Source organism: Misgurnus anguillicaudatus, chromosome 11 (assembly GCF_027580225.2).
Source record: "Misgurnus anguillicaudatus chromosome 11, ASM2758022v2, whole genome shotgun sequence".
In the NCBI taxonomy this organism is placed as follows: Eukaryota; Metazoa; Chordata; class Actinopteri; order Cypriniformes; family Cobitidae; genus Misgurnus; species Misgurnus anguillicaudatus.
In genome coordinates this window covers 34012162-34031735 of record NC_073347.2, presented here as the reverse complement: position 1 = coordinate 34031735, position 19574 = coordinate 34012162, and the positions used below count along the sequence as shown (strand labels likewise).

Sequence of the window (19574 nt, the reverse complement as noted above, 5' to 3'; positions counted from 1 at the left end):
TGAATGTATAATAACTGATTAAAACGCAAAATGTACAACTTTCAGTAAATAACTATTTACATGCTTTGGACGTTTGTGTTGTAATAATGTACAGGGTAACTTCACATATAAAAACAAAGACGAGTAAAGTGATGTTTTATCATTAAAATCTGATAACGTCCATTGATTTAATAGAACGTTTGGGTATACCAACATGGCGGCGCGGTGGCTTCACAAGTGTGACGTCATGCGCAATCCAGTCATTTATATAGATCAGTGTATTAAACCCATGATTTACTCACCCCAAGCCGTCCAAGATGCAAATGTCCATCATTTTTCAGACAAACACATTTTCAGTTTTTTTAGAAAATGTCTTTCATCTTCCAGTCATTAACAGTAAAGTTAAAGGGTCCACGTCCTTCAAGTATAAAAAAATTTGCATATATCCTTCCCCAAAGAAATCCAAACGGCTCCAGGATGATAAACAAAGATCGTCTGAGGGTAATCCGCACGGTGTTGTTGTAGAAATATCCATATTTAACACTTTATAAATGAAAATAACTAGCTTCCGATAACGCCGCAATCTTAGTCGCGTACGCATTCAAGATGAGAGCGTACGCAGTTTTCGGAGGTTTCTGCTGCTGCTGCTCTGTGCTCCGCCCTCCGCATTTGTCATACGTCACTAAGAAAAAGTGCGTACACTACGCTAATACTCTCTCCGGAATACAGAGGAGTCTAAGATGGCGGCGCTACCGGAAGATAGTTATTTTCGTTTATAAAGTTTTAAATATGGATATTTCTACAACAACACTGCGCGGATTACCCTCAGAAGGTCTTTGTTTATCATCCTGGACCCGTTTGGATTTCTTTGAGGAAGGATATATGCAGATTTTATGCAACTTTACTCTTAACGATCTGAGACATTTTCTATAATAACTGAAAATGTGGTCGTTTAAAAAAATTATGGACGTGTGCATCTCGGACGGCTTGGGGGTGAGTAAATCATGGGTTTAATTTCATTTTTGGCCGAACTATCCCTTTAATGTCAATACAGTTATTTATGTTAGTTCATGGCGCATTAATTAATGTTATCAGATACAGTGCTTGATTTTTATTAATGTATTCGTAAATGCCTAAATTAATATACAATGCTGTAGTACTATTGGTAGTTTATGTTAGCTAATGCATTAAGTAACTGTTAACAAATGCAACCTTATGTAAAGTGTTACTGATGATGATTGGTTCTTATGTCTTGTGACTTGTCATCATATGAGTTGTAATGAAACCGTCACAAGACAAAAATATGGGCTAACTTTCATGTTTGGGTGAACTATTACTTTAAAATAAACATAAAAAGGAATCAAGGATATAAAAGGCTCACCATGCACTCATAATCGTAGGTTTTGGTTTAAACAAATGCTCACTAGAATGAAAATTTCCCTTTATGTAATACCGCCTCTGTATGGTATTGGCATATAGAAAAAACTGTATAAAAATAAGACTTTTTTATTTAATAATACACGTTTTTTTTTTTTAAGCATTCATGTTAGTTAAACACCAGTATTGAACAAAAACTCATACGAATGTTGTCTGATCATGGGATGTGTTCTCTATCTCTTCATAGGTCGCATGGGACTGAACTTTCACCATCCAGTAGCCGAACATATTTTACCACTGAACAGTAAGTATAAGACATTTAAAAAATACTCTCGTAGCTTTAATCTGCACATGCTTTTACTTCAATTGAACAGTGTTGGCTTTTGTCATATATCTTGTATAAATTACCACCTTAAATAGTTCTGAATCTTTTTTTAGTTTTGCATTTTTAAAAACCCCACTGTATGATCTGATCCGCATCGTATTGGCCATTATCCCACCATCTCCCGATCAATGTTAAAAGCCCATATTGATCGACCACTGGTGCCTTGTAAGCCCAAACGCTCTGTGGTGCCACCAAAGCGTACACATGAGCACCTGGCCTGCTATGATTAGCAAACCTGAAAGCTTATATACGCTCACGGTCCGCCTCAGCAGTTGGCGTCCGTCCAGAAGAGCAAACATAAAAGGAAGGAAACACCAGAAGCATTTTGACCAGGGTCACACAGATATCTTCAGTGTGCTTATTAATCTGACGGTTGTAGTAGATATCTGTCTCTCATTTACAGACCACTGAAAGCTTCGAGCGAGATGTTTAAGGTCTGGCGTGTGGTTTATGGACGCAGTGGGGTGGGAGGCCAGCAGGGTTGTGACCATCTTTAAACCTATCATTTCGACTATTTAACAGGAAGAATAGTTTCCACGTCTGTTTGAATGAACTCACTTAAAGTCTAAAGTTTCTCCGAGCAAGTAAAGTCCTGGAAAATTAAAGCCGTGTGGGATTTGGAAAAAAATTGAGATGAACAGATTAGTCGCATAATCCAAAAATGATGACTTAATTGTAGGGATGCACCAATAGGATTTTGGGGGGGCGCAATACCAATTTAAACAGACAACTATTGGCTGATGCTGATACTGATATGAAACACTTGTATACTATACAGTACAATAGTTCACCTATTAGCTAGTTTACCGTATTTTTCGGTCTATAAGCCGTGTTTTTTTCCATAATTTGGCTGGTGCTGCGTCTTATAGTCAGGTGTGTCAGTATGAATTAATTTTGACATTAATGAGGCAAGAGACATCATTACCGTCTACAGCCGCGAGAGTTTGCCATATGCTGCTTCGATGCAACGTTTCGTTGCAAAACGAGATAAATCCATTTTTTAACATTTTTGACAAAACATGTTTATTATTATGTTATCTGTTATTATTTTGTTTTATGGTGCTACTTAGCTGTATTTTTTAAGTTATGAAGGTTTAAATCAATTGCATTGAAATTAATTGGAATGCACAACCAAAAAACGAGATTTCTGAATAATTAAAAAAAACGGTGGTTATCTCGTTTTGCAACGAAACTCTTCATTTATGTAATTCAGTGAATTGTGGAATGACGAGTATGCGAACTTCACGCTAGTTGGCTTGTTCGGTTAATTTAGCCTATTCAACCTTCCAGGTAAGTTGTGTATGCTATGGTTTATCGTTTAAATAACTGATAATATTACTTTAATGTACAGACATCTATTCAGTCTGCTGTTCTGTCTGCTATTGTTTAGTTGAATAACTTGCATTTCCAGATTAAATGTCTGTTCGTCGGCTTGGATTTTGTGAAATAATTTTCTAAATAAACGCGACGTATAGTCCACTGTGACTTATATATGTTATTTTGTCTTAATGACGCATTTTTGAATGATGCGGCTTATACTCCGATGCGGCTTATAGTTCGAAAAGTACGGTATTTCTGTATCAAATAATTTTAACTGAACATGAATTGGATCTATTTAACATTTTAGCTGACCACATATTAAGTGAGGCACAAAGTAAGATAAAATTTTTCGAGATTGCCAAAAAAGGCCAGAAATTTTCCAGACCGCATGGCTCGCGTGAATGAGTAATCTCTCACGTGATTAACGATGTGATTTAAAAAAAATTCCCATCGCACATCTGACAAACTATAATTTGTAGCCTACAGATTTTATTTTATTTTGGGAAGTATTTAAAGGTACACTGTGTAGATTTTAGCAGCATCTAGTGGTGAGGTTGCAAATTGCACTCCTCCCTTTTGAAGCACGTAGAGAAGCTACGATAGCCGTCACAGGACAGACATGTAATCATCTGAGAAATCTCTGTAGAACAGTTTTTCTGTTTAGGGCTTTTGTAGAAACATGGTGGCGCAAAATGGCGGCTTACATCTAGGGGGACCCGCAGTGTATGTACATAAAACCGCTCATTTTAAGGTAATAAAAACAATACAGTTCATTATATAAGGTCTTTATACACCACTGATAATGTAGTTATCTATATTATATTGCATTGCTGCATATTGCAATCCTTCTAAAATGTACACACTGCACCTTTAATTTTGATAATTATAAAAAATGCAACAGATATGCAACTTATTGCCTTCACGCAGTTAATTAATAAACAATCAGCATCAGCCTTTCTCGTGCTATTGCCGATATGCCAATGGTTTCAATTTCATCCAAAATCGACCAATATCCTCAGCCGATACATCGGTGCATCAGTACTTAATTGTAAATTTATGTTACTATGACATTTTATGAGAACCCACGACTGTGGCATTGCATCTCAATTACCTTTATGTTCACAGTTGCATCGACGTTTACCTGTTTTTTATATTATAATCATTCCTGTTGGTTCAAGCACGAATCAACCACAAGTTATGACATTACATCATTATAACACACGGTGGCTGACAGATGAGCAAAAACAAACTACCCACCACTGTACGAAACGTTTTGACGGGTGTTAATCTCGCACCCTGTTTAGAAGACGCCCTGTGTTTGTTTTTTGACCCAGACTTACGGTTCTTTCGCACTATCCTAGTGTCATTTCTAGAGTTCTCAAAGTTGTGTGTGATATGCCGTGACTTGCATTCAATATCAGCCTGAGGGACTTCAAATAATTGCTCTCGAATGCTCGTAAAATGCGACAGTGCTTATTCTTTAACGGAAAGAGAAACTGTATTAGATCAGTCACTTTAATTTTGACCTAAAGTCAGGTGGGGGTTTGCAGACAAATAGTAACTCTCTGCTTTCATTGTTGCTAAGAGTTTAAGACCCCCTGATAGCACCAGTTAGAGGTTTCTGTCCGTCACATTGTGTCTGAGACGGTACACAGAGACGGTTTTAATGAAAACTCAAGAAGTGAGACAATGTTTCCGTCCAACTGTCACACAGTTGGAATTAAAAAAGCAGATCTGTCATTTTCAGGATGGGGTTTTGAAAGAGCTTCCCCTCGTGAGACTTTAGTTCAATTTTAGTTCATCACGTTTCAGGAGGACAATGGATGGTTGAGCTCTCGTACAGCAGTAGTTGAGTTTCCATTGCAGAATTGCGCAAAACCTCAGCATTATTTTCTAATTGTCGACAAAAGACTTGTGAAATTACGGCGTTTCCAATAATTGATGAAATGCATCTGAAACGTTGTTTTTCCTCTCGTGAGAAGTCATTTCAAACGCCACGTTGACTGATGTTGGTAGGTTTACTAATATCACATCCACCGCACTAGGCATTATTTTAACCGAAGGAGACGTAAGAGTATTATCCAAACATTAATGGCATGGAAAGCCTTTTATACTTGAGAGCAGACACATATCAAGGTGTTTCTGGGAGGTTTTAGTACCTCGTCATATTCAAATAATAATTATGTGACTTACTTGAATCAGGTGACCTGAAAATTGCAGTTTTACGAAATACAGGTTTTCCGAATTACCTGAAAAACCACATCATGCAAGTGTAAAAACATTTTGCCATAAATGGGAGTTTAGCGAAATTGTTGCGTTTCCATTGGCCAAATTTTACATTTTGTCAATTTTGTTTCATTACCCTTTGAATTGCAACGCAGCTACTGAACTATTGGTTGAAATTGGGTCGGCCCAGATCTCAGTCGCTAATATTTTTTAGTTCTGAGAGTTACGGGGGTCGCACACCGGACGCGCAGCGCCGCTCGGTTCTAAAAAAATAGAACACATTGTTTTCTATGAGTATACGCACACCAGCGCCGACAGGTGGCGCCTGTCCGCGGTGCCCAGCTATGACTCAGGAGTTGCTCAAATCCCTGTCGCGCCACTCACATTAAATGACATCATATTTGTCCCAAATCATTAAAGATTAACATCGGTTGCTAATGTATATATTGCATTTTGAAGTTGAGGCTATCTGTCTAAGCTCGCGCTATTTAATGTGCACTTCCGGTGTACGATACCTCCCCCTTTAGTCGTATGCTTTCACTTAAAGTGAATTTATTTAACAGAAATACATAAAGGATTATTTACTCTATCAAATCATTGTTTCAGCTGCTAAAACATTGTTTTGAAATCATGCACTTTACATTTAAAGTCATCCAGAAAAAATGCTTGTGTGTGATATAGGTCATCTACCAAATAATTAACTCTTTCCACGCCAGTGTTTTTAAAAAAAGTTGCCAGCCAGCGCCAGCATTTTTCATGATTTTCACAAAAGTTTAATGCCTTCCAGAAAATGTTCTTCTTTAAATATATAATATATACAAACAATATATCAAATTAAAAAGAACAGACCCTTTGCTTCCAAACAAAAAAAAAACATTTCATTCTACCTTCATTAGTTCTCTTTTTATCACCTCTCAAATATGGGTAGGTTTCTTCAAAAAGATAATTCAATTTTTGTGAAGGACTTTTGATAGAGATCACATTCAGAGCGATCTTTAAAACCTACACGGAGTTCTTTCACGCGAGACGTTACTTCCGGGTTGCATAATTTGCGGAATTTGCCATCTGGTGGATAATAGCGGTATTGCGGAAAGCCGGAAATTCTCGTCATTGGCAGGGAAGCGTTTTCTCTTAATTGACGAGTTACTAATGGGCCTGAGATTTCACCATAAACAATAAAGTTTTATGTTTTTATGTGCAAGTTTTTGTCAACAGCGACTTTCCGTCTGGGTAAACTACATGAGTGTGAATTTGTGATAACTGTGGCATCATGCACTTGTGTTAATTGCATAGACTGTAAAAAATATGAACGTAGTGTTCATGACGTCTCCCATAGGTTTGTGAAGAGCTTTTTTGAAGCCAATAGTTGGTAGGGCTTGCCGTCGCCATCTTGGCATAGAGACAGAGCGCAGCGCGTCATAACCTGAAAACCACGCCCACCGGGGGGGAAAGCAATCCAACTGTCTCCATTGACTTTGTATTGCAAGAGGCCGCCTCCTTGTCATTTCTGGCTTATAACAAAAAACTGAATAATGCCTAAAAGCTGCTTTGTGACAATATGTACAGCTAACAAGCCAAAGAAACCAGAAATTATAAGCTGTCGAGCCATAAAACCCAGTCTTTAAGGAGAATAAAGTGGATCGCCGACTGCGTTTCCCCCTGTTGGACGCAGTTTTGCTAGTGGGAGTGCTGTGAGGGGTTGCCTGTTTCCATTTCTGTGTCTAAACGCTCGTTTTTTGAAGTCAACAGCTTATAAAAACGTATTTATTTATTTTTTTGGCGTGTTAGATGTACACCTTGTCACACAGCAGCTTTTAGGTATTATTCTGTTTTTAAGTTTAATCTGTAAATAAGTTTTTATAAGCTGTCGACCCCAAAAAACGAGCGCTTAAAGACACAAAAATGGATACAGGCAACTTTTCATAGTACTTCTATTAGTAGAACTGCGTCCACTGGGGGGAAACGTGGTCGGCGATCCACTTTGTTCTCCTTGGGGACTGGGTTTTACGGCTCGACAGCTTATAAAAACTTATTTCTGGTTTCTTTGGCTTGTTAGCTGTACATATTGTCACAAAGCAGCTTTTAGGGATTATTCAGTTTTTTGTTATAAGCCAGAAATGAAAAGGAGGCGGCTTCTCGCAATACAAAGTCAATGGAGACGGTTGACTTGCTTTCCCCCCCGGTGGGCGTGGTTTTCAAATTTGCATAACTGCGCTCTGTCTCTATTGCATCACCGTGCATCACTTGCAGTTACCGAAAATGGGTAAAGAGGCGGGATGTGGGTGGAGCTGAAGTGGATGGTTGCTGAAACCACGCCCACCTACAGTAGCTCCATTTTAACATGGAGGTTTATGAAATTGACTCCCTTTTGGAGCCAGTCTCTAGTGGCCAGTCGATGAATTGCAGTTTTAGTCACTTCCATGTTGGCTTCACGGTAGAGATTGCCCCTCGGTTAATTCAGTCTATAGGTATGCATGAGTATAACCAAAACAACAATGGCAGCCTACAGGATGTGTGTTTATGCTATACCCAATATACTGATTTTATTAACAAAGTTTACAACATTTTTATACATTTTAATTTTTTTTATATTTAAGCAAAACTGCTTGAGGCTTTCGCCATCTTGACTGTTTGTATTTATGTTTGTATTTACTAAAGTCTTTTCAAGGAAGTCACGTCACTGTGCGAAAAGCAAGACGTGTCACATAATTCGCACGCGCAAAGTCCTTCCCTCCCCAGAGAATGTCATTCTTAAACGGTTGACGATTGGCTCTTTTTACTGAAGGGTGGGACTAGAGCAGCCATATTGACCATTGTGATCTCCCAGTTTTGCGATCTCCTAGTGTTGCAATCTACCAGTGATCTCCCAGTCTTGTGATCAACCAAGTGACGCATCTTGGTAATATAAAATATCTTTGTGTTTACACATAAGAATGCATATGTAGTGGCCTGGCATACATAATACAGTGAATTTAGTCATTTTTTGATCCATCTTTTTGTCACATGTATGTGAAATTTTTTTAGTAAACACGAAGGAAACATTTTTATTTTTCATTACATCATTGTTGTTTAAACATACATGTAGAGATCATTGATGGTCAGGTCCAGTGCGTTAACTGTTGCCAACTTGCCATGGTGACGATTCCCACGGTCTGCCCACAAAACCCATGTCTGTCTTTCATTCTTTTTTCTGTCTGGTACTGACGCTCTCTTTTTCTTTCTCTTCCTCTCTTTGTCTGTACTCTCGAGCAGCCAGGAGTTATGGTCGCAGAAGAGGTAACCTGTCACCTTTTACATGTATTGTGCTTGAAAAAATGATGGGGATTTAAATCAAGCTGAATTATAAAATTCTGGGTGTTTCGGGTGTCATGGCAGACGTGTCATGAGAGTAATTTTGCCGTTGATTTTTTAACACTGTGGTTAACAATCTGGGGATTCATTTGGAAAATGATCGCAAATCGTCATGATCTTTCGTCAGCATCGAGTGCGTTTACATGCTCTAAGTCTGAAGTTCACCCAAAAATGTACTTATCTCATCATTTACACATCCACAAGCTGTTCCAAACATATATATATATATATATATATATATATATATATATATATATATATATATATATATATATATATATATATATATATATATATATATATATATATATATATATATATATATATATATATATATATTCAGCTTTTTGAAAATGGTTATAACCAAACAGGTCTGGGGCACCATTGACTTCCATAGTATTAGTTTATTATCCTATTATTGAAGTCAATGGTGCCCCAGATCAGCTTGGTCTCCAAATCCTGTATAATAGCCTGTTTATTTATTTGCATGTAAATGGGTTTCTATAATAAGGCGTTTTTTGAGTTTTCGGGTTATTTTTGCATGTAAATGCACTCATTACTAAATGCATGACGGCTGCAGCAGTTCACGCTGTAGTAGATCAGTTTTTAATGTTGTGTGTTGTGTTAAGTATTATATTTTAACAAACATCTCAATCATGTGAGCTTAATTCCCATTAAGAGTGTTGGACTAATGCTGTGTCCGTGTGCATGGAGCCCATCTCCAAAATGACCTCTCATCACCTATTTTTGGATAAAAACTTCACCTGATCATATCAATTAAATTACATCCTTGTTTTTTATTTATGTAATGTTTTACTGGATTTCTGTTTTATCTCGGCTTTGACATTAATTGCATTAATGACTTTCTTTTCTCTTGGCTTGTTTTCTCTCTCTCTTCCTCTACACGCTTTCATTTTCAATCTTGTGCATTTCCATCTTTCCTCTTTCTTTTTGTTTCTTCTTGTTTCCTGCTTCAGGTCGTTCTTCGCTGTTTCCGTTTGAGGACGGCTTTCTGGATGATGGTCACGGCGATCAGACGCTCAACCCTGGCCTGAGCTCCCCATCCCGCTGTCAGAACGGAGAGAGGATGGAGCGTTACTCCAGGAAGGTGTTCGTTGGTGGACTGCCACCGGATATCGATGAAGGTACGTAATACACACACGACTTGTTTCATGATCTGAGCAATGATATGCATTTCTTTTTATTTACTTTTTTCCAGATGAGATCACCAACAGTTTTCGTCGGTACGGACACCTGGTGGTGGACTGGCCACATAAAGCAGAAAGCAAATCTTATTTTCCACCTAAAGGTAATGACATCATGACATCATCTCTCCTGCGGCACACAACACAGCTGTAAGCGTTTAACACATCAGAAATCGCACGACGCCCCCATGAAACCTTTAAGATGTCACTTAAACAGAAACCGAGAGTAGGCGGCTGCAAAATAGCTGTTGAGTCACACCGTCATCACAGTGGATAAGCATTTAACTCCCTAAATGTTTCTTTATAATCTATGTCTAGTTCATTAAATACATAATATTTAAGACTCTGTCAGAATCGTGTTCACACATAATTTACTAAAAGAAAGCAAAAGGGTGCTTCAGGGTGCTCGACTAAAAATTATATAAAAAAGCAAAATGCATGCACATCGGCATATTTATGCATGATATTACAGGAAATTAAACCGCGTTTCTAACCAGCATTTTGCTTAGTTAACTGGTAATCTCATCAAGTACCGAATGCTGGTCAGTGTTTGCAATCTCTGAGAATCTGGAAGCTGTTTTGTGCGTCACTTTGGTCTTTATCAGTCAAAAGGCCTTCAGGTGTTGTGTTGCTGTAGCTTGCACAGACGCACACAGACAAGTACTTACAGATACACACCTGCGGGGAGAGACCAACTGCATTTCATCACGTAACACACATACACACTCATAAGAATACCTTGAAGCAATGATTAAGAGTTTGTTTGGATGGGTCAGGGCATAGGTTCATATACTGTATCATGAAAGCTGCAGTACTGACTATATTTCTCTATAACTATATTGAAATTGTACCTATAGGTTTATTTGTGGGATGGAGACTCTAGTGTATTTAGTAGAAAGACCTATGGTGAGAGCTCACGTGTTAGGCCTGCTGCAGGCTGCATCATTTAGCTTTTGAGTTTATGAGTAAGTTTTGTAAAGGAGCTGTCACGTTTAACTTAACATGACCTTGGTTTATTAATGGGGACTTTTTAAAGATGTAAAATAAACGTATGTGTTCCTAGAGTCCATATGTGAAGTTTTAGCTCAAAATGTCATATAGATAATTTATTATAACATGTTACTATTGCCACTTTGTTTGTTTGTTTTTGAATGTGTCCTTTAAAATGCAAATGAGCTGATCTCTGCACTAAATGGCAGTGCTGTGGTTGGATAGTGCAGATTAGGGGCGGTATTATCCCCTTCTGACATCACAAGAGGAGCTAAATTTCAATGACCTATTTTTTCAGATGCTTGCAGAGAATTTTTACCAAAACTACGTTATTGGGTTGATCTTTTTCACATTATGCACGATAGAAGCACTGGGAACCCAATTATAGCATTTAAACATGATATGTCATCTTTAATATTGCCAGTTTCACTGTTATTTACTTCTTTAGTGATGTTTTTTTGGACAATTAGGGAAATTTAGTTTGAATATAGTATTAGGTTATCTCATTATAATGCAATCACGCCTTTATCTGTATTTATGAGGATATTTTTGATGTAGCATTAATTTTTCGCTTGAATTTAATATTTTCTGATAATATAGTTATGTATATTATATTGCTTTTATGTCAAGAGATCCTTCTAAAAGTTGCACATAGCACCTTTAATTGGGATTTAATATGGGCAAATTGTCGTTTTTCTAGTTTATACATACACAAGCCACAAATTTACACTCTTAATCTAAACTTATAAATGTATTGATGCTACAGTATTAAATAGCATTGCAAAATTTCAAACCACCTTAGATCTGCATATAAAATTACAAAAAATTGAACTGAACCAAGGTTTGCTTTTATGCCGCATTCCATTCAACTCGGAAAATCACTTTAATCCTACACAACCTCTTCAAATGAAAATTATGTAAGGAATAATGTAGAGGCAGTCGGTAGTTATCGGGAAATAAGCCCCGACAGTGTGATCAGGACCCGACGCGAAGCGGAGGGTCTTGTATCACACTGAAGGGGCTTATTTCCCAATAACTACCGGCTGCCTCTACATTATCCCCCTTATTACACGGCTACTTGCCACATAAGGAAAAAACTGGACATGAATATGAATTTGAAACATTTTATTGGCATATTTGTTTTAAATTAACATTTTTATCCTTCCACGAAACTTTGCACAGATTCATAAAATGATCATAATACCTTATTAAGATCCTCTGCTTCATACTTGTCTGTCTCCATTTTTTTCTCTTTTAGCTAGTCTTTGAGAAGTTTTAATGCCCATTCTGTTTTTTTTGTGTTGGCTTCGTAGCTGTCATGCTCTATTTTGTCAAGTTCAGTCTCAGTAAGCTCTCTGTGTCTTGTCGTTGTTCGTTCTTCTATCCACTGTTTAAATGTTTTGTTTTTTCCGTACATGTTAAAAATGTTCCATTCTTAATTGTGGTTGTCCAGTGTTTGTCACAAGATGGCGCCAAACAGTAATCTTTGTTGGCGCGGAGGGATTTTAAACATACAAGTAGTCCGGCTATGCGTTATTACTTTGGAGCGGGTATTATTTGAAAAGAACGAACCTGCAAATGTCTCAACTGACCAATCAGAATCAAGCATTCCAGAGAGCCGTGTAATAAAGTTGGATAAATGTAAATTGGTTTGTTATTTTTATTACTGCAGTGACGTTCAAGCACTTAAATGTGTCTCTTTGTTATTAGTATTTCATTATTATTCTGGTCTGTATAATGAAGTGTATATGGTGATTTTATAGATCAGGAATGGCTGCTGTATATCCGGCTCATATAAAACGCTCATAAGAATGAGTGAATGGAAGATGCTGATAATTTTTCCATCCGGTGTTGTGTATAGCGTGTTGACTCATAGCGGGACTGACTGAGTTCAGTTCAGTGCTGTGGTGTAAACATGTTCAATTGGGGTTCAGTGTCTTTTTTGAGGAGATAATGTGAAAAAGAGAAAGCATGGTTTAATGTAAATAATCTTAACTTAAATACACTGCAAGTTGTTTGGGTCAATGCATCGTCAAAATAACTGATGATAACTTTTTTGTGATATTAATAACCTAACCTAGACATTTCTGTTTACTACTGAATGATTTAAACTAGAGATGCATCTATATTACATTAATTCAGACTGATATCTGCCAAAACCGATAGTTCCCTGTCGAGAACGTTCTCTCGACATTGCGTCAGTTAGCTGACGCTATGGGAATTGATCCTTCAATCACGATTACCCTGAAGCCTTATTGCACAACGCCAGTGCAGTTGAAACTCGCGCTGGCCAATGACGCTCAAGACGGCAAAGGAGGCGTGGCCTTCTTACTATAATAGCAGCCGTCTTGAGCGAATATCTTCAGTATTTTCTCCTTCACGAGCAAGTTTTACCCTGCAACGAAGATATCTGTTGAGTACGCGGATAAGACGGACGTCCCTCTTAGCGATCCAGATGTCGCGAATGTGCTCTCGGTGCGGAGGTCCTATCGACCCGCCCGATTCGCACAAAGTGTGTATTGTATGTCTGGGGCTTCTCCACGCAGAGACGGCGTTGGTTGGGTCTGAGTGCCCTCATTGTGATGAGCTTCCAATGAGGGTGCTCAGGACTCGGCTCAACATCGCTCTCGAAAGCTCCTCGCTGCAGCCTCCCACTGCCGCCAAGGTGCCGCTGGTGGGGGCTCAGCCACCGACGGAGACCGAGCACGTGCCGGAGCGCCGCGCTTCCCCTCCCCATCGCTCTCCGGTTCAGTTCGTCGCCGAGAGCCTGCGTCCTGAACCCGGAGCTGCCGAGTCTGTCTCCTTTGGGGTCCCCGCAGAGGAGGATGAGATGTCGCTGACGGCGTCTGACGGAGATTGGGACCAATCTCCGCCTGCCGCGTCGGAGGCTGACGCCCACCCCCCATCCTTTCACGAAGAGCTGGTGCGCATTCTCTCTAAGGCCGTGCAGGATCTAGAGATCGAGTGGAGTTCCCCACAAGAACCCCAAAGGAGCAAACTCGATTCTTGGTACTTTGACTCGGGCCGCCGCGCCGCCGCTCCGAGGAAAAGTGCCCCTTTCCTCCCAGACCTGCACGATGAGGTCACCAAAGCGTGGGCGACCCCCCAGGGCGTCCGCGCTCGCGCCGGCGGGTCTGAGCTATTTTCTAAAGTAGACGGGGCGGAAGCCCGTGGATACCTGCACATCCCCCCCGTCGAGGAAGCCGTGGCGGCCCATCTCTGCCCGTCGTCCTCCTCCTTGGGTGGTGAGGCTTCACTACCCTCTAAGGCATGCCGCACGACGGCGCACCTGGCTGATAAAGCCTACGCCGCGTCAGGAGAGGCTCTGTCTTCACTGCACACCATGGCAGTCCTCCAGATTTTCCAGGCGAGGGCTCTAAAGGCGCTGGACGAGGGCAGCACGGACCTGAATACCTTCAGGGATCTGAGGGCGGCAACGGATTTCGCGCTGAAAGCCACCAAAAAGTCGGCGCAAGCCATCGGACGCAGCATGGGCTTCATGGTGGTGATGCAGCGCCAGCTGTGGTTAAATCTCACGGATCTCAAGGAAGCCGACAGGAAGACGCTGCTTAACGCTCCCGTTTCCCCATCTGGCTTGTTCGGTGACGCCGTGGGCACCATCACGGAGCGATTCTCGGAGGCGGTGAAGAGCTCTAAAGCCATGAGTCACTTTCTTCCTCGCCGCCCTATGTCTCATGCGCCGGCGGGACCGCCGCCGCCGAGACACCGCTCCGAGTCTGCGCCACGCCGGCCGGCAGTGCAACCCCCGCGGCACCGCCCCCGACAGTGAGACCTGAACCGGTGGTGCGTCATAAGAGCCCCTGGCACGAATCCACCAGGAAGCGTCGGAAGAAACCGGGTCCAGGGGGACCGCAGTCCGGGGCGAAGCCGCGTTCCTGACGTGAGTGGTGTGAGAGAGAGAACGCCGAGCGGCGAGCCCGCCGCCAAGAGAACAAAAGTCTCGTCGAGCGTCCCCCTGGCTGTTGCGGGCGACGCAGAGACTGCTTCTTTAAATGTTTTTGTGTTAAATGCAATAAAAAATGTTACTTTTTCACAAAAAGAGCGTTTTCCTCCTCATCTGGTTTCGGTTTCGGGTCGCTCGCCCCAGGGCAGCTCCCACCCTCATATAAACACGCACAGCGCACCCTCCCCGCTTTCGAACCCCCCCGCGACGCGGGGGTCGCAGAGAAAGCGGGGACGGGAAGGGTTAATGCACGGTCTCAACGAGCCGCACAGAAGCCCGTTGTCTATCGCGGTGTCAGCCGCCCCCCGGCCATCCTCTCTTGTGCCCGTAACACAAACGCTGCACAGAGCGGAGAGGTCTCCATTAGTCCCGCTGGGTCCCTCGCCCCCGAGCAGCGATCCGACGAGCAACGCGCAGCCCCCGAGAACCGAGCTACCCGTCACGCACGAGACGCTCGGCGGCACCGAGCGGTCCGATCATTCTGTCATTCAACCGCTATCACTGCACTTAGATGCATGGCGTGCCATTCCCAACATATCTGAACATTATGCTGAACATTATTCAGAAAGGATACTCTCTACAGTTTCGACGCAGACCTCCCCATTTCAACGGCGTGATAGCGTCAACGGTCCGGGCTCAAGACGAGTCGATATTGTATCAGGAAAACTGCAATCTCCTCGCCAAACGAGCGATAGAGTCAGTTCCGATGCAAGAGAGAGAGAGAGCGGTTTTTACAGCCGGTACTTTGTCGTCCCGAAAAAAGACGGCGGTCTCAGACCGATCTTGGATTTGAGACTAATCAACAAAGCATTACACAAACGTGCTTTCAAAATGACTACACTGAAACAGATCCTCGCCCACATTCGGCCCGGGGACTGGTTTATTTCAGTGGACCTAAAGGATGCTTATTTTCACATTCAGATTGCCCCGCACCACAGGCGCTTTCTGAGATTTGCATTCAAGGATGCTGCTTACCAGTTCACGGTCCTCCCGGTCGGTCTAGCGCTCGCCCCGCGCACATTCACGAAATGTATAGACATGGCGCTGTCCCCGCTGAGAGCGAGCGGCATTCGCATCCTGAATTATCTGGACGATTGGCTGATCTTAGCACAATCCAGAGAGGTGCTCATCAGCCACAGAGACGCAGTACTTTCGCATTTAGACAGCCTCGGTCTACGTGTGAATTTGCAGAAGTGCGCTCTATCTCCAACGCAGGAGATCGCGTTTCTAGGCGTACGTCTCGACTCGGTCTCAATGAAGGCTTTCTTATCAGAGGAGCGCAAACGAGATCTGACGTCTGCTCTGAATGTATTCAGCCACGGATGCACTGTGTCACTGAAACGATTTCAGAGACTTTTAGGCTTGATGGCGGCAGCCTCCCCGGTTTGCCCACTCGGTCTGCTGTATATGCGCCCGTTACAGCTGTGGTTACGTTCCAGAGTGCCCAACAGGGCGTGGATATCGGGACGAGCGCGCATTACAGTTACGAACGGATGTATGCGAGCGCTGAGACCCTGGTTCGATCCCAACCTGTTCAGCGGGGGTGCTCCACTCGGGCTGGTTACGAGACGGAAAGTAGTCACGACGGACGCGTCGTTAACGGGCTGGGGAGCCCTGTGCGATGGCATCCCGGCTTCGGGCTCCTGGTCGGAGACGGAGCGGTTATGGCATATAAACCGTCTAGAGCTCAAAGCCGTCCTGTTAACACTGCAGAGCTTTGCGACGCTGATCGGGGGCCATCACGTTCTCGTCCGGACGGACAACACTACGGTGGTTTCATACATAAATCGCCAGGGAGGAGTGCGCTCCAGGCCGCTGTTCAGACAGGCAGAAACGATACTGTTGTGGGCGGATCGTCATCTCCTTTCAATAAAAGCGACGCATGTACCGGGCAGCATGAACTGCGGAGCGGATATGCTGTCGAGGAACGGCATTCCCCAAGGGGAATGGAGATTGAACCCCCTATCTATCGAGCTGATCTGGAGTCAGTTCGGGAAAGCAGAAGTGGATCTGTTTGCGTCCGAGGAAAACACACACTGCCCGCTGTTCTTCTCGTTGACGAGCTCTCCTCTGGGCGGAGAAGCGCTGTCGTTGCCGTGGCCGAGAGCCAGCAAATATGCGTTTCCCCCCATAAAACTGCTGCCGTCAGTTTTACACAAGATCAGAGAGGAAAGAGCATCAGTGACACTAATCGCCCCGTACTGGCCGAACCAGCCGTGGTTTCCCGACCTGTTGGAACTGTCAACGGCTCCCCCGTGGCCGATCCCGTTGAGACGAGACCTGCTCTCTCAGGCGAACGGATCAATCTGGCACCCCAGCCCCGAGAAGTGGAAACTTCACGCGTGGAAGGTGTGTGGGAACCGCTAACAGACGCGGCGCTGCCGCAGAGTGTGCTCGATACGCTGATGCAATCGCGTGCCCCCGCTACAAGACGGTTATATGCCCTTAAGTGGTCGGTATTCACGGCGTGGTGTAAAGAAAAAGAGTTTGACCCGGTGAACTGCTCCGTGTCAGCTATTCTATCCTTTTTACAGCACAGAATGGATACGGGAAGCATGACCTCCACCCTTAAAGTATATGTTGCTGCCATCGCAGCTTTTCATGCTGAGATTGGGGGGCGCTCGGTGGGCAAACACGAGCTCATAGCGAAGTTTTTACGGGGTGCACGGCGCCTCAGACCTTCTCGCCCACCCACCGTACCGTCTTGGGACCTGGCCTTGGTCCTGAAAGCACTAACTCTTCCTCCGTTTGAGCCTATTCTAACGGTAGGTTTGAAGGAGCTCTCTCTAAAAACTGTGCTTCTGCTGGCTTTGGCTTCAGCTAAGCGCATAGGAGATCTGCATGCACTCTCTGTGAACGCTGAATGCTTACAATTTGGACCAGGGGACTGTAATGTCACGTTAAAACCCAAAGCGGGTTATGTGCCTAAATCGCTATCCACGCCATTTAGAGCGCAGGTTATTTCTATCCCCGCCTTCTCCTCGGATGACGCGGCGACTACTAACGCGATCGTACAGAGTGAGCTTTGCCCGGTAAGAGCGCTAAAAGCTTATATTGATCGCTCGGCGCCGTTCCGGACAGCGGAACAGCTGTTTGTTTGTTTTGGAGGCAGCGCCAAAGGACGCCCAGTTTCCAAGCAAAGACTGTCGCACTGGGTGGTTGATGCTATTTCACTGGCATACTCTAGCCAAGGAGTGCGTTGCCCTTTGGATATTAAAGCCCATTCTACGAGGGCTATTGCATCGTCATGGGCTTGGTATAAAGGCGCATCTATTCAGGATTTATGCTTGGCAGCTGGCTGGTCGTCTCAGAACACCTTTGCTAGGTTTTACAATCTGGATGTCTCCTCATTGGCTTCCCGAGTGCTCTCGGTAAACACGCCCTCTACCTCCAGTGTCTGACATACCTGATGGTTTCTATCAGGTCGTGTGTGAGGGGCGGCGCTACGGCGACGCCGACTTGAGAATACCTTAGCGCCGGACGCTGCTCGCCCGCTGAGTATTCGATTTATTTACCACGAGAATTCCACCATGTATTGGTTTTTGTGGATTATCACTTGCATTTCTGACGCCGGGAATCACCCGCTCCCTGGATGCTGAGTCATATGAATACTGCATGTGGATTATATTTTACAACTTCAACGCCGGATCTCGTCCGCCCGTTGGGCAAGTCAACATATGACTGCAAGAGTGCTGTGTTCACTGCCGCCAGTCCAATGATCTAAACTCTTCTACAACTTGTGCGCCGGACGCCGTCCGCTCGCTAGGTATGTTGTTTAATTCTTTAGCGTTTACTTCTTACCCGCTTAATGTGGTGTTACGCTAGCACGCTACTGGCTCTGTTATGGTTTTTGGCTGGTGCTTAGTACGATATGCCGCTATCGGCTGGTCATTTGAGATTGTTGCATGCTGTTTGCTTCGTTATGCTTGGCCTATCTTGCCGTATGCACGGCGCGGTTCTATACAATCTCCCATAGCGTCAGCTAACTGACGCAATGTCGAGAGAACGTTCTCGACAGGGAACGTCTCGGTTACTATCGTAACCTCGGTTCCCTGAGAGAACGTGAACGAGACATTGCGTTAGCTGCCGTGCTCACGGCTTCGTAGGCTGTACGCTCGTTCAGTCGTTTTTACTGAAGATATTCGCTCAAGACGGCTGCTATTATAGTAAGAAGGCCACGCCTCCTTTGCCGTCTTGAGCGTCATTGGCCAGCGCGAGTTTCAACTGCACTGGCGTTGTGCAATAAGGCTTCAGGGTAATCGTGATTGAAGGATCAATTCCCATAGCGTCAGCTAACTGACGCAATGTCTCGTTCACGTTCTCTCAGGGAACCGAGGTTACGATAGTAACCGAGACGTTTTGTGGTTACATTAACTTGCACTGAACAACATTCAGAGATATCCAGAATTTAGTTATTCATATAATGATCATTAATATTAAACATTACATTTGTTTCTTTGCATTTTCTATACACAGAGCTCAAATTCATAGCATTTTCCTGTTCAACCAATAGTGTAAAAATTGCTTTTATTGTCCGATACCGATCATCACTGGCCGATATATCGGTGCATCTCTAATTTCAAAAACAAAGAGTCTCTCTCTCTCTCTCTCCTGTCTATCTATTTCTGTCTGTCTCTATCTATTTATTTCTGTCTGTCTGTCTTTATCTATTACTGTCTCTGTCTGTCTGTCTCTATCTATTTATTTATTTCTGTCTCTGTCTGTCTGTCTCTGTCTATCTATTTCTGTCTCTATCTATCTATGTCTCTCTATCTAT

The 19574-nt window shown here is 43.0% G+C and overlaps 1 protein-coding gene across 1 annotated transcript in view; it reads left to right on the top strand.

Annotated features, from left to right (window-relative positions):
- Window positions 1-19574, top strand: part of cpeb3 (cytoplasmic polyadenylation element binding protein 3) — a 47226-nt gene that overhangs the window by 17796 nt on the left and 9856 nt on the right. Inside the window, 4 exon segments of the mRNA XM_055171043.2 lie at window positions 1604-1660; window positions 8540-8563; window positions 9616-9783; window positions 9858-9947. Coding sequence (XP_055027018.2) covers window positions 1604-1660; window positions 8540-8563; window positions 9616-9783; window positions 9858-9947 — 339 coding nt within the window.